The following is a 13,660-nucleotide window of genomic DNA, read 5'->3' as shown; positions in this document are numbered from 1 at the left end:
CTTCTATTTCATATGTAGGATGCAGTGCTTACATAAAAGATTGCTGTGTGCATTTTAGGATTCAGACACTCCGTTTTTCACTGCGTCTCCCGGCTGAACCACGGCCAGGTGTCAGATGCTTTGTGTGACAGCAGCACCAGACCGACTCCGCAGGAAGAGGCCTGCAACCTGCAGCCCTGCCCAGCCTTGTGAGAGACCTCGCTTTACTGTTGTCACACTCGTGCACACTGCTGAACACTGCTAATTTGAAAAGACTCTCCACTCAAAGAGCAAGTTCACTAAATAGCATACACGCCAATGTTGTGTAATGATACCTATACATTTTTGAAAGTTAGAAAAGCTGTGTGATTTGCTGGCAGGACTAATTTTGACTTAGTGTACCTGATTTCTTACACAGCCAGTGTGCGGAGTATGTTAACATCTGTTTTGTGTTTATCTCCTTAGAAGTTTTGACTTATATATGGAACATATAACTTTTCTAAACCATTATTACTCAGACTACTCATTTCAAAATGTAAAGATACAAAATTTCCAGAGGGGACCTTACACAGCCACATTCTCATATGAGGTCAAAACATGTCTTCAGATCTTTGTATAAACAGCAACATTTATATAATATACATACTGTACATAAATGCATATAAGACACACTGCCCAGGATACCATCCTAACTCCAAGCTCTTGTGTGACTTTCACCCGCGCAGCTGGGATATTGGAGAGTGGTCAGAATGCAGTAAGACCTGTGGCCTGGGCATGCAACACCGGCAGGTCCTGTGTCGCCAGATTTATGCCAACCGCACCCTCAATGTGCACACCAGCCGCTGTCGACACTTGGAACGACCTGAAATTGCCAGCACCTGCCAGCTGAAGATCTGCAGTGAGTGGCAGATACGCTCCGAGTGGACCGCTGTGAGTGGCAGCTGTCAGTCGCAATGTGACTGCATTACATTTTATACTTTTATTTACTCTTTTTTTACACCTCTTTACATCTATGTATAACTATATTTAATACTTCTTAATACATTTACTGCATCCCTATTTATACACAGTTTATTCACATCACTATTTTACTTGTGTGATTTTTATCATACATATTTACTGAGCATTTTTGGAGGAAGCCTGAAATCTATTATTTTCATTGCCAGCAGCTGCTTCTCTGTAGTTGTTGTGCTTATGACAATAAATAATATGAAACTTGCAGCCTAAATTGCACCTGTCTGTCGTGTCTCTACATTTAGCGTTCAACAACATGTTTAATGATACACAGCTTTTAAAAATAGGTGAGGTTTGACAGAAAGTTCTGTGCATGTTTAAGACTGTATCCATGATATCATTACTTTACCAGTTTTTTCTTTGACACTTATATCAACTTGTATTTTAAGAAAAGTTCAGCGTTTGGGGAGAAATGCTTACTTTGATTAAGATGATAAACATGAAGCAGGAGCCAGGAGACCGTTAGCGTGCAGTGCTGGTGTAAAATTGACAAGATGTGGTTTAAGGAGGGGTCATATGTGAAACTATTTCTTGGCCGTGCATGGGAACCACTGGAGTCTAAGCTGGTTTCCTTAAGACCTTCAACTTGAGGACTCAAGGAAACCACTGTGCTTAGTCAAGACATATTTATACGCACATTCCCCTTAAATCCACAGCTTGTCATTGTTACACGTTGGTGTTTGCACAGCTTAAAATAGCTGTGATTTATATTTTTATGATAACAATGTATCCAGTGACAAGGTGAAAACAATGTAACAATGTGACCACTCATTGTGATGAACCCACAGAGGATTATCACTTGAATCTGAAGCTCCCCTCGGCTTTAGGGAGCTTTATAGTGAGTTTCAGCTCATTGTTCAGCTGTCTGGCCCACAAGTTTACTATTGTTGTTTACCCTCAAAGCTCAAAAGTGTGTTATCGCCCAAAATATAAATCTACACTTTTAAAGTTAGTGAAGTCTGTAAACAAAGTGAGCATTCAGGCACTGAGTACATGGTATGTAGGAGTAAACACTATATGTCCTCTTTGAGAAGATATACAGTAATCCTCCAAAACACTGCTCATAAGAAGAGAGCAGCCCACCTAGGAAACTGACTCCAGTTCTTATGGAGACACTGGTGCACTCAATACAGCTCAAGAGCAATCCAGTCTTCCCAGCAGTGTTTACCTCCACAGTACAGTGTTTACCACGTGACCTGTGTCTCCACAGTGTTCAGTGCCGTGTGGGCTGGGTCAGAGGTCACGAGAGGTCCGCTGTGTCAGCAACGTGGGCGACTTTGTTCCTGATGAGGAGTGCAACATGAATCTGCGGCCCATCGATGTAGAGAACTGCGACATGGGATCCTGTGCCAAGAGCTGGTTCTACACCGAGTGGGGCAACAAGGTGGGTGGTGGAGTCAGTGGGAGACAGAGTAACTTTCTTTCATTTCTAATAACAGTGGTAGTCATTGTATAGATCTGTTTTTATACGTCCAGCAGCTGTTTTGAAATGCAGATGATATATTGATGTTTTAATATAGATCCTGATGGCTACAAAGACAGCAGCAGTAGATTAACCTTCACTGACAAGAGTGATTAGCTAGTAGGAGTTCAGGAGTCAAAGCTACAGCAGAGAATCTGTTACCCTTATTGTAGAATGATCATGAAGGAAACATTGAGGAAATGAGTAACATAAGAGTTCATAAGGAAGAGAATATTAGAATGACTAAATATAGATGATAAAGTGATGCTGAGAGGTTTTTCCTGTGTTCAGGTAAGATTAAATGGCCATGGTAAACAGGAGAGAACATAAATGAACATATATTTTTGTTTTATAGCACTGCAGATCTGATGAGCCATTTAACTGCAAAGCATTATGGCAATCGATGTGACGAGAGAAAATGAAATATTATTTAACCTAATTCACTTCAGATTTGAGGGCCATGAACTGCAAAGTTAGGGGACATATGAAGTGTTGAAAAGCAGGCAAAACTGAATTTTAGTCATATATTTTCTGCTCACAATATGTGTATTGTAAATTAATAAACACCCATTTTGACCCAAGGATGAAGTGGCTAAATTTTGGTATCAAAGTCAAGGTCATTGTCAAGGTCAAGGTCATAACTCAAGGATTCATTATCTAATTTTGACAAACATTCACACAAACATCTAAAAGGATAAAATGATGAAGTGATGACATTTTATATCCAGAATGTCAAAGGTCACCGTCACTGTGATGTCATAATGTTCTGTAAAAACACTTTTCTGGCCATTATTCAACAACTCAAGAACAGAAGGACAATAAATTGGTGACACTAACCTTGGGTGTCCATCTTGAAACTGTGCTGATAGTATAGATTGCCGTGCTGCTGCGTTGACAATGTGTGTGAAGCATCCATATTTTAAAATACGAAGCTTCTTTTCAGCAAATTTCCATATTTGAAGCATTGTCAACTGTCATGGCTACACATGAGTCTGGACAGACATGGATGTAAACTTATATCAGGTCAGAGCCCAGTATTTTAGGCTTCACAAAATTAAAGCACACAGTGATGTTTTTAAATGGACATAAGTTGATGAAACAAAGTGTTTACTCCACAGTGCTCAGCTGAATGTGGGATGGGTGTACGTACTCGGGGAGTTCTCTGCCTGACCAACCACATCAGCAGCCTTCCTCTTGAGGGGTGTGGCAACGAGCGGCCGGCAGACTCTCAGGTCTGCAACAACGGCCCCTGTGAGAATCGCATCGAGTGGTTCACAGGCCCCTGGAGCCAGGTAAGAGAATGACAGGAGCTCACGCAGGGCTCAATAGGAAGTTGTCTGGCGCAGCTAAATATCTGAGATTTTACAGTGATTGTACATTGACATGTTTGCAGTGTGTAATTGAATCCATATGATCTATGCTATTGTTGCACTGCATGTGACCCAGTGCTCTGCAGAGTGTGGCCCAGGCAGCCAGCAGAGGTCCGTGGTTTGTCTGATAAAGTCAGATGAAGGATTCACCGTCATGCCTCCGTATGAGTGCTCCTCTCTGGATCGGCCCCTCAGCCAGCAGAGCTGCAACCTCAAAGCCTGTGGAGCAAAGTGGTACCACACCGACTGGAGTGCTGTGAGTAAGATATGAACCCCCTCTACTCTTTTGCTGTTCAGATGCTCTAAGCCTTTAGGCCTTCTACTCTTACTTACTGATTAATAGCCAAGGCTGATAATCTGAGTAGCTGCTGGGAAGAAATCACTTAAAATTTTAATATATTGTAGTATAAATTGAAGTTGCAGACACAGGAAATGGGTCAATCACAGTGAATCACATTTAAACGGTCAGCCTGTGATCTGTCAGAACAGGATATAACAAAGAGTAGTATGCATATTTTCATGGTCTCCTTGAAGAAATCATTTTGTATTGCATTTGAAATCTCTTGTGTATTATTTTCACCTTCACCACACTCTGGTGAGTAGTGATGATACCTGAGGAAAAAGGGTAAAAATCCTTCTTTGCTTTGTACTTATATTAACAATGTATGAACGGCCGCATTTAAACCCCCTGAAAACAAAGTATTTCTCTGGAACAAAGAATATTATTCATTATATTGGAAACGTGCAGAACAAAACAGTATTAATCGGCCTCTTTGCAACTGTGTGGCGATCAGATTTGATTGATAGTGAACACACAACCCGTCAACTTGTAAAGATTTCAATTCAAATGTTTCTAAACTCTGCACTGATTGGTGCACTGATTGGTGCACTGAAGTACATGAACTTAACCTTGTTTCCAACTGGGCCCCACCCACTTCAAACCACTGAGAAGACCACGAAGTCTTGTGAAATAACTAAAAATACTTTTGGCAGAAAATACTACATTGTCTATACTGAGTCCCATCACTGTGTTTTTCACACATGCCTCCACAGTAAATGCAGAATCTAAAAATGTTGTAGGTGACTGCATTAAACAATAGCAAAACTATTTCAAAACAAATGTTTAAAAACTGTCACACGACTCGTACTGTATAAGCAAAGTCTCAATTATCCAACTGTATACTCGATATATCCTTAACCGACAGTCCTCTCTGACAGGGAACTGAAGTGAAAGTGAAACTTATCTATGCTCTCTCCAAAGCCAGAGTCCATTGAGTAATTTTACTTCGCTGAACATAGGAGCTGTTGGTCTAATGCTGCCTCACTCAGTTAGTTCATTTGTTATTGTGTGACTTTGGTGTTTTAAAGGGTAAGTTAGGATTCACCAAAATCACACAATAAAAGAAAATAAACTACTGATTGAGGCAGCATTAGACCAACAGCTCCTGTGTTCAGTGAGGCAAAATCACTTTTTTGTCAAGAGTGTTGCATCCCCGGCTGATTAATGGTCTGGCTGTAGCTCCAAACATACAATGAATGCACCGTAAGAGCTAGAATTAAACAAAAGAAAAACATAATATTACATTTCTTCCTTAGCATAACAAGCTATAGTCACATTGGACTAACCGGTGTGTAGCGAGAGAAGTATTATAATAGAATTATAAAGCAACACAATATTAAACACAATATGAAATAAAATGCAGACAAACCTTGTGCCCTTATCAGCCGGGTGCTAAACTTTACTCTCGGTGTGGAGATGCATTTACGCTGTGTGCAACAGTTGTTCGGTTTCTCTCCTACTACCGGCAACAAACCCTTTCAAAATAAGAGCGCCTGCCTTTACAATCTAACTTACACAATAAAAGCAGATTATATGACTATAACAGAGCATGAAGAAGGTCATTTACAAAGAAAGCATAGATAAGTTTCACTTTTAATTAAGTTCCCATCAGAAAGGGTTGTATGTTTGGGAATTACTTAGCCTACAGCTGCATAAATAAGACCTGGATTATACTGCATGATTTGTGTGACAGTTTGTAAAGAGATGTTTTGATATAGTTTTGCTGCTGTTTAACCTGGACCCCTATGACTATAGTGCTTCAAGAATTCTCTCTGTTGTTGGATTCTTCGTTCACCCTGGAGGCGTGGGAGGGAAAACAACGTTCTTTTTTACAAAGTCAACATAACGTAACACATAAATATACAGATGCTCGTTGGAGTGAGGTGTTCCTTTAAGGAGCTAATTGAGAACATACATTTCCAGGCCTTAAAAAGGTTCAGATCACAACTTTTGTAAAGTGTCAGCAGTAGACCAACTTTAAGGTGGAGTTTTATTAACCTGGGACTGACTGCTGTCACTGACCCCTGTCCTTTCAGTGCTCGAAAACATGTGAGGGAGGGTTCCGCGTGCGGGAGGTGCGCTGCCTGTCTGATGACATGCTGTCCAGCGAGGGCTGTGACGAGCAGCTGAGACCAGCAGAGAAGGAGGACTGCAACCCAGAGCCCTGCATACCTACAATAGGTCAGTGATGTTATCTGGAATATTACTGACTTCTCCGAATGATTCTGGCATCCTCAGGGGCACAGGGATCATTATTATGACTGTAACGCTCAGCTGGGGAACTCTTGGCATGAGGAATGGATGGGTACTGTGCCATCTCTGAATTCTTGAAATGGAAACAAAGTAAGGCACTGAACCCCAAACATTAAAGTTCAAGCAGCACTGAGGAGCTTTAAATGTTGGGAACTCTCCCATTCTCGTGCAAAACTTTACCCAGGGTCTATTGTCATGTGTTCTTAGTCAGCTCTTAAATACGGGTCATATTATTTGCTGGAAGACATATAAGCTCAACCCCTCTTTTTGTTTCAGATGAGAACTGCAGGGACAAATACTTCAACTGCAACGTGGTGGTCCAGGCTCGCCTATGCGTGTACGATTACTACAAGATGACGTGCTGTGCTTCGTGTTCACGAGTGACCCACAGACATTCAGTTCACCGGGGCCGCAGCTAGCACTCTCTGCCAGGGTCCCTCAGCTCCATGTTGGGCCAGACTCAATACCCACTGCAGGCACTCTGTTCCTGGGCCAGCCAGGGGAGTGAACCAGCTTGACCTTGGCTAAAATGGACACTTGTTTGGACTGCCAAGGATGGAAACTGAAGAAGGAACATTTCTGTTGGTTCATTTGGAGGCAGCTGTTTGGAGAAAGGAATACCTAAGAAAAGCAGAGGACAGGAATCCAATCACTGGATAAACGGAGCCCTGGAGGGGTGACAGAGATCAGTAGCAAACTGAGGAACTTAACAAAACACTTTATGGATTTTAACCACCGAGTCTGATATAAAGAATTCATCTGTTTTTGTTTCAAGGCAAGCAGCTGTCTTTTACCAGTAATGGCTGTTGTGGATTACATGATATGAAGAGGACAGCACATGTAAACAGGTTAAGTTGGACTATATATAGAAAGTATATGTTCTAATATGGTTCTTTACACTTCAATGCTCAGATTTATGGCGTGATGTCATATGAAGTCGATGCAGTCTCTCACCTATAATCAACTATTTAACACCCACTTTGTTGACCAAAGATGTGTAACCTCATCAAGCTGAAGACAGTGACAAATTAACACTCATCCCTATGAAACAGATATGGTGCCTCAAACCCTCCATGGTGCTGATGGTGTGTATTTTATGCAGCACACATTGTTAATTCTTTGTCGCACATATGAGGTTTTTCTGATTGCCTAAGCAGTGGCAAACCACCTTTTTTCCTGCCTGCACAGCCACGAGGTGTAAATGCAGCCTGTGTAATATGTATGTACATATGTATGTATGACAGAGTGAATGATAAAGGTCTTTTTAAGGGTTCTCAGACAGTCCTCCCAGCAACTGAAGAGAAAAAGGCCCTCTCTTTATTTATTTGAGTGGCTCCCCAGGGAGGTTACTGGTTTATCGGCCACCGGTGGCCCCTTTTTGGCTGTGGGGCTAAAACCGTTGCTGCCTCTCCACCAATCACAGCCTCTGAACTGAATGTAGGCATTCCACAGCCTGCTGGATGGTAGAAGCAGATGGTCCAAAAAAAAAAAAAAAAAATCAACATGCTTTTAGAGAGGTGAAACAAACAGCATATATGGATTTTTTTGTCTGTGGGAGATTATCATTCCACAACTGTGCAATCCCTGATAACTCACCAATCATAAATACATTCAATTATCCATGCAATATTATTAATATTTGATTGTAAAGATAAATCATGACAGTATTTTACAGCTATTGATCTGATATAGTATGTATGAGGTTTACACTAATAGTAAATCCTTGTTCATGAACCAGCCTTTCCTGCCACATCACCCCCTTTTTTTCCAGTTTCATACACAACCTGCACAAAGTACCTCTCAAGTGTTCAACTATTTTTGTATTATATGTTATCCTTTCCCTTCACGCACTATAAACTTACCTCTGATACACAAGTACTGTATATGTGTCAATGTTTAATGTTTTTAAGTATGCAATTAATTTGATCTCTAAAGGTTGAGAAAAATATGTGCTGATAGCCAGCATGACAGCATGATTCTTGATTTTCGCAAAAACAATCAAAAAGAGTGGAACTAAAATACGAGAATAATTCAGTATTCAACATATGATTGCAACTAATAAAACATCTGTATTTGCCTTATTTTACAGCAGTTGATTTTCACAAGCAAAGATTTTCTGAAATAAACAAAATTACTAATTATTTGTACACTTTACAGTGTACTTTGCCCGTGTGATTTCTGAGTAGATTCAGTTTTACATCACCTAGAGGATGAGAAAATGATGTCTCTGATTGAAGTCATCCATCTAGAGGACAAATGAGGTATCACAACATAGAGATTTACAGCAGGACTTTCACCTCTTGTTATGATATGCACTGCTACATCTTCAGGACAGGAAACTATCTGCTGACAGAGGTCTACTAGTGACTGTCTGGCTCACACAGACTTTGTGGTCCAATGTACTGATTTGTATATCAGTGCCTTTTTTGTAACAAGATGGTATTTCTTACTGCACAAACAAAACACAGCATTTTTCATGAATCAGTAGTTGCAAAGAATAGGCTCATACCAGAATAAGAACTTACAAATATATGTGTTTTATTTCGCTAGGAGTCATAATTATTAATCTTTTAAAGTAGTGAGGTAGGTAAAAATTATTTCACCGAGATGCAGTGAAAGCTCCAGAAAACAACTAGCAAGAGGATTTTCATCCTGAACTCGTCCCTGTAGCTTTGCCTCTTGTTCCGCTCTCACTTATACACCAAGGATCTTTCCGTTATTGACGACTCATCAATATCTGAGAACGTGTGTTTGAGATGTGTTTTCTTCTTCTGTCTGGAGACATTTACCATTACAACATTTATCTACTGGTGGTCTGTGATGGGGGCGATCTTCCACTCTCATCTCAGTACACACTTAGAGGGGACAACGAGGCACGTGTCACTCATCGAGAGCTAAGGCGACAAAAGTGAGGCTTGAAAAGTTGCCACTGAATTTAATACACAAATCTGTGACAATCTAAACAAAAACTGTCTGTTCTGTGCTTTACAAACATGTTGTCTGTATTTAGTAGATGAAGACAGTCTTCCGCAAACTCATCCTCATCTCATCGTCAGAAGAGAGTGGGGGAATGAGTTCCCCTTCATCCACAACACCATCCTCATCAGCAGAGATATAGATTGGTAGATTATCTTAATTGTGGTCAACAATCTGATTACTTTATCATCATCAGTTAATGCTGCATTTATGTGAGACTTAATGATAACCATTACTTACTCTTAATAGTCACTTAGAAAAATGTAACTGTCACATTCACCCTTTCAGGCACCGGTGGTAACCATTCACACACACTGATGAAACAGCCATTGGGAGCAATTTGGGGTTCAGTATCTCGCCTAAGTGTAGTTCAACATGTAGACTGGAGGAGCCTGGGATCAAACAACCAATCTTCTGATTAGTGGACGACCCACTCTGCCTCTGAGCCACAGCCTGACCTTGGAAAAAAAACTCTTTTTTTCCAAGGTCGATTAGTAGTTTATTGAAGATACAGTATAAATTACATACAATATTAATCAATAAATATATTGATTGATTTCTTTATTTTGTGTCGTACACACAAACATGTGCCAAACCTTCATGGGTTTACAAGAGCATTGCAGTGATCAGTCCAAACCAGTAGTAGTAGTCATCCAACCAATATAAATCAACATAAATGGAGGTAATTTTACCGTAATGTACATTCCTTATATCTTCGTCCTCTGGAGTGCCATACTGGTCTTTCGGGTAATGTTCCTGAGCTTAACTGTGCTTAACTGTGCACACAGGGATCTCTGACTTTTGTTTGAATTATACTTCACATAAAGCTTTGCATTGGAGCTTTTCTTCATGAGATAAGTTTGTAATTTTGGTTTATACCATGTATACCATTCATCATATACAAATAACATCTGACTCCCAATCTCATGGATATCACAAAGTAACCTGTTATGGAAAATAAATGACAAGTTGTTCAGATAAAATTTAACTCATTAGCAGGGGTAACCATGGGAGGGGTCCCTGTTAAATAGCCTTTAAGTGAGTCTCTGATCAGACATCTTCACAAGTCTATTCCAAAGTCGAAGCATTTGACATTTGTGTCTGATGTTTGGAGGTTCCTATCCCATATCTCCACTTACTGCCAAAACTGAGGTAAATTTATGGATGTCTAAAAAGGATTGAATCGCTCTGTGATGCACAGTGTTACAACTTGTTTGTTCGCAGAAGCCCCAACCATCACAAACAGTTAGACACACACATGAATATTAGAGTTGTGTATCAGTATGAAATCCCATATTGCCACTTTGTTTAGCTTTGTCCAGTACTGATCCTGGTGCTCTACCCACTGACTGAGCTAGAACACTGACAGCCTCTTTAAATGTCATGTGCTCACCCAGCGTCAAGCCAAGATATTTATACTGGTCAGCACATGACAACACTACTGAACCAAAGTTAAGAACAACTGAACTTCTCACCACTGTTTTTCTTCTGAAATGTACTATTTGTGGTTTGTCTAGATTTACCACTAATCTCCTTTTCCAGCGCCATTCCACAACAGTATTCAGCATACTCTGCAGATTTTCTTCATTTTCTTCAACAAGCCAAACTTGGTCATGCACATATAATACTCTGCCTACAGTCTGATCATCAACTTTAACTCCCAAGTTAGAAGTCTTCATTTGAAGAGCTTTATCATTTACATACAGGGAAAACAATACTGGGGAGGCCTGCTACAGCCACATTTCAGTTGGCACCAGTAAAAGTCCTGAGCTCCAAAACTCGGCCCTATTTTTGTTATTTTCATGGACTGACCTGTTGGGGGACGTGTCCTGGTTGGCCAGTGTCTGGACGTCCTTTGTCCTTCATCCTCTTCTGAAGGGGCTCCTCATGTGGAAAAAGGAAGGTGGATAATATTCAGTGGGGAAATCTGTGGCTGTGTCAATCAATCAGTTATTGACTGGACGCACGCTGCAGCTGATTGGATTGATCTTTCTGTGCCTTTGCCTAAATGAACTTTATTCTCAGAAGTCCTCAGGTTTTTACAGTTATTTTATGTTATGTGTCTGCCTCGGGACCCAGTTTTCAACCACCATTGATCGAATGCAGTGGATGGCCCATGAAATCTTATTACATTTCACAATGTGATAATAAATGAAACAGTTTTAAAGATAGCTAAAGTGACAGCTAAAGTGAAAAAAAAAAGTTTAAAGAAAATTCTCCCAACATATTTAGGCAAACTGCTTTTATGCCTCTGATACTGTGGCCAGAGGCATTATGTTTTCGGGTTGTCCTTTCATCCATTCCATACCATACCAAAAATAGTTTAAGAAACTTTCTGTGTTCGTTGGGTTTTTGAGTGATTTCAACAGACATGCACTAAAAAACAGAACAGTTCAAAAGTTTCATGAATATAAGGGCATTTGGTGACACTTTATCAAAGAGCTTTATGAATATTAAAGTCCAGAACAACTGTTTTATACAAGGACACACACAGTGTCATTAATACAAAGCACCAGAAACCTGTTAACCCTGTTAACTCATTTATAATTTAATGCAACATGAATTAGTCCTGTGTGATCGAGCTACAAGTCCATGCTTGCATCTACAAACTGCTGAAGTTACTCAGCACGTCTCAATCCAAAACTGTCTCGTCATTGGGCACTCCAGCATCACCATCATAGAAGATAACAGAACAGTAAATGCCCCAGGTGTTGAACAATGACACAATACTAGAATAAAAAAGAGAGATAAATAGAAACTACAGTATATTTGAATGATTTATTAGACCACAAAGTAATAGTCATCGGGGCAAAATGCAGTCCTAGAGACACCTATTGCAGCGAGAACAACTGCAGAGATCGTACTGTGGCAGGTGTCTGTCTGTGGACAAATTAAAGTGGACAAAAAGATGGGTGTGGTCCGAGAAAGGGGCTGGAAGTAGGAGGGTAGAAAGTATGATAGATGCTATTGGCATCCCACTGCTCACAAAACTTTCCAGGTATGTTGTTGAGGTCACAATGAAGGTCGAGTTCCAAGATGGGTACACTATGAGCAAGGGTGCCAGAATTAGGAGGTAGGAAGTAGGGAAGGAGATATTGGCCCCCTAACTTTATGCCCCTGGCTGACACTTGCTTGAAGTTGTGGATTGCTGTATCATAGCTGGAGCAAACCCATTACAGGGGTGGTCAAATTTGTTTTAATTGTTGCTTTGTAGGATATCAAAAGGACTCCATGTTTTCAGCATTTCATCAGTGTTTCCAGTGTTTCACCAATTTCCTTTTACTTTGCCTTTTGACCAGACACCCAGACACAGAGGCTCTGTGATGACCAGGTGCTAACTGCTCAAGCTCTTAACATGGACATGAAAACAGACCACTGATCCCCAGGCAGCACTCATTACACATGGCCTTTAATACAAAAGGCCAAAGCATGATTTGCAACACCATCTCAGAGTCCTTCATCCATAATGATGCTGCCAGCTGAAAGCCACGTTCCACACACATGGGGGTATGAGGTGTGTGGCAGTAGTGCTGTAACAGGCTGCAAATAAAAAGCTCAGCAGAGATCACATAAAACACCAATTAGCTGAGGATCAGTCACTGACTGCCCTCCCTCTGACTCCATGCCCTTTTAAGAATTCATTCAGGACTCATTCTTTAATCATCACACGGTCAAGTACATCAAACACTTTGCAAAGATAACGAATCCACGTTTCCTGGTTTCTCTTACAAATGCAAGAACATGGGTGTATACACATCTTTGGCATGAAAAAAGGAGGTTCAACTGACAACATGCTCCATTTACCTCTCCATTTCATATTCTTTTTGTCCAGCTTTCACATGCTTCATGACCTACACAGAATAAGAATATGAAGAACTTCCTTACACTACTTCCTCTACAACTGGGCCAAACTGTTACTGATTTATTAAAGTTCTAAACTCTCAAGTCATCAGTTATTAAGTAAATAATAATTATGTTATTATAATATCTTTCAAATTATAGTTTTCATTTGCAGATAAATTAAACGGAAAAATCCGATGAAAATCGGTGCCTTCTGTGGATTGCTTTCAAAGCATGTTTTGCCGTCTACCATAGTGTCATTCTATGTACTACCACATGATGGCGCCAGAGTATTTACATTTCAATCCTATACACAATCATGTTGACAATGTATATAACATTTAAATGAAACCTGGGGCACAAGAATTTCTGTGGTCATTCGAGGGCCACATCTCATGTAGTGCAATTCATCTAGACAATTTCATC

The 13,660-nt window shown here is 40.3% G+C and overlaps 1 protein-coding gene across 4 annotated transcripts in view; it reads left to right on the top strand.

Annotated features, from left to right (window-relative positions):
- thsd4 (thrombospondin type 1 domain containing 4) overlaps positions 1–8,572 on the top strand; it is a 52,449-nt gene extending 43,877 nt beyond the window's left edge. For all 4 annotated transcript variants that reach the window (XM_078161479.1, XM_078161476.1, XM_033611753.2 and 1 more), the window contains 7 exons: positions 59–188; positions 705–909; positions 2,204–2,377; positions 3,574–3,747; positions 3,902–4,081; positions 6,202–6,346; positions 6,695–8,572. In XM_078161479.1, the coding sequence (XP_078017605.1) occupies positions 59–188; positions 705–909; positions 2,204–2,377; positions 3,574–3,747; positions 3,902–4,081; positions 6,202–6,346; positions 6,695–6,837 (1,151 nt within the window). In that variant the 3' untranslated portion in view covers positions 6,838–8,572. The remainder of the gene's footprint in view (positions 1–58; positions 189–704; positions 910–2,203; positions 2,378–3,573; positions 3,748–3,901; positions 4,082–6,201; positions 6,347–6,694) is intronic.
- The last annotated feature ends 5,088 nt before the right edge of the window (positions 8,573–13,660 follow it).

This window comes from Epinephelus lanceolatus, chromosome 2, assembly GCF_041903045.1.
Source record: "Epinephelus lanceolatus isolate andai-2023 chromosome 2, ASM4190304v1, whole genome shotgun sequence".
NCBI lineage: Eukaryota > Metazoa > Chordata > Actinopteri > Perciformes > Serranidae > Epinephelus > Epinephelus lanceolatus.
The sequence above is the reverse complement of the archived record's forward strand: the minus strand, read 5'-3'. Positions and strand labels throughout refer to the sequence as shown.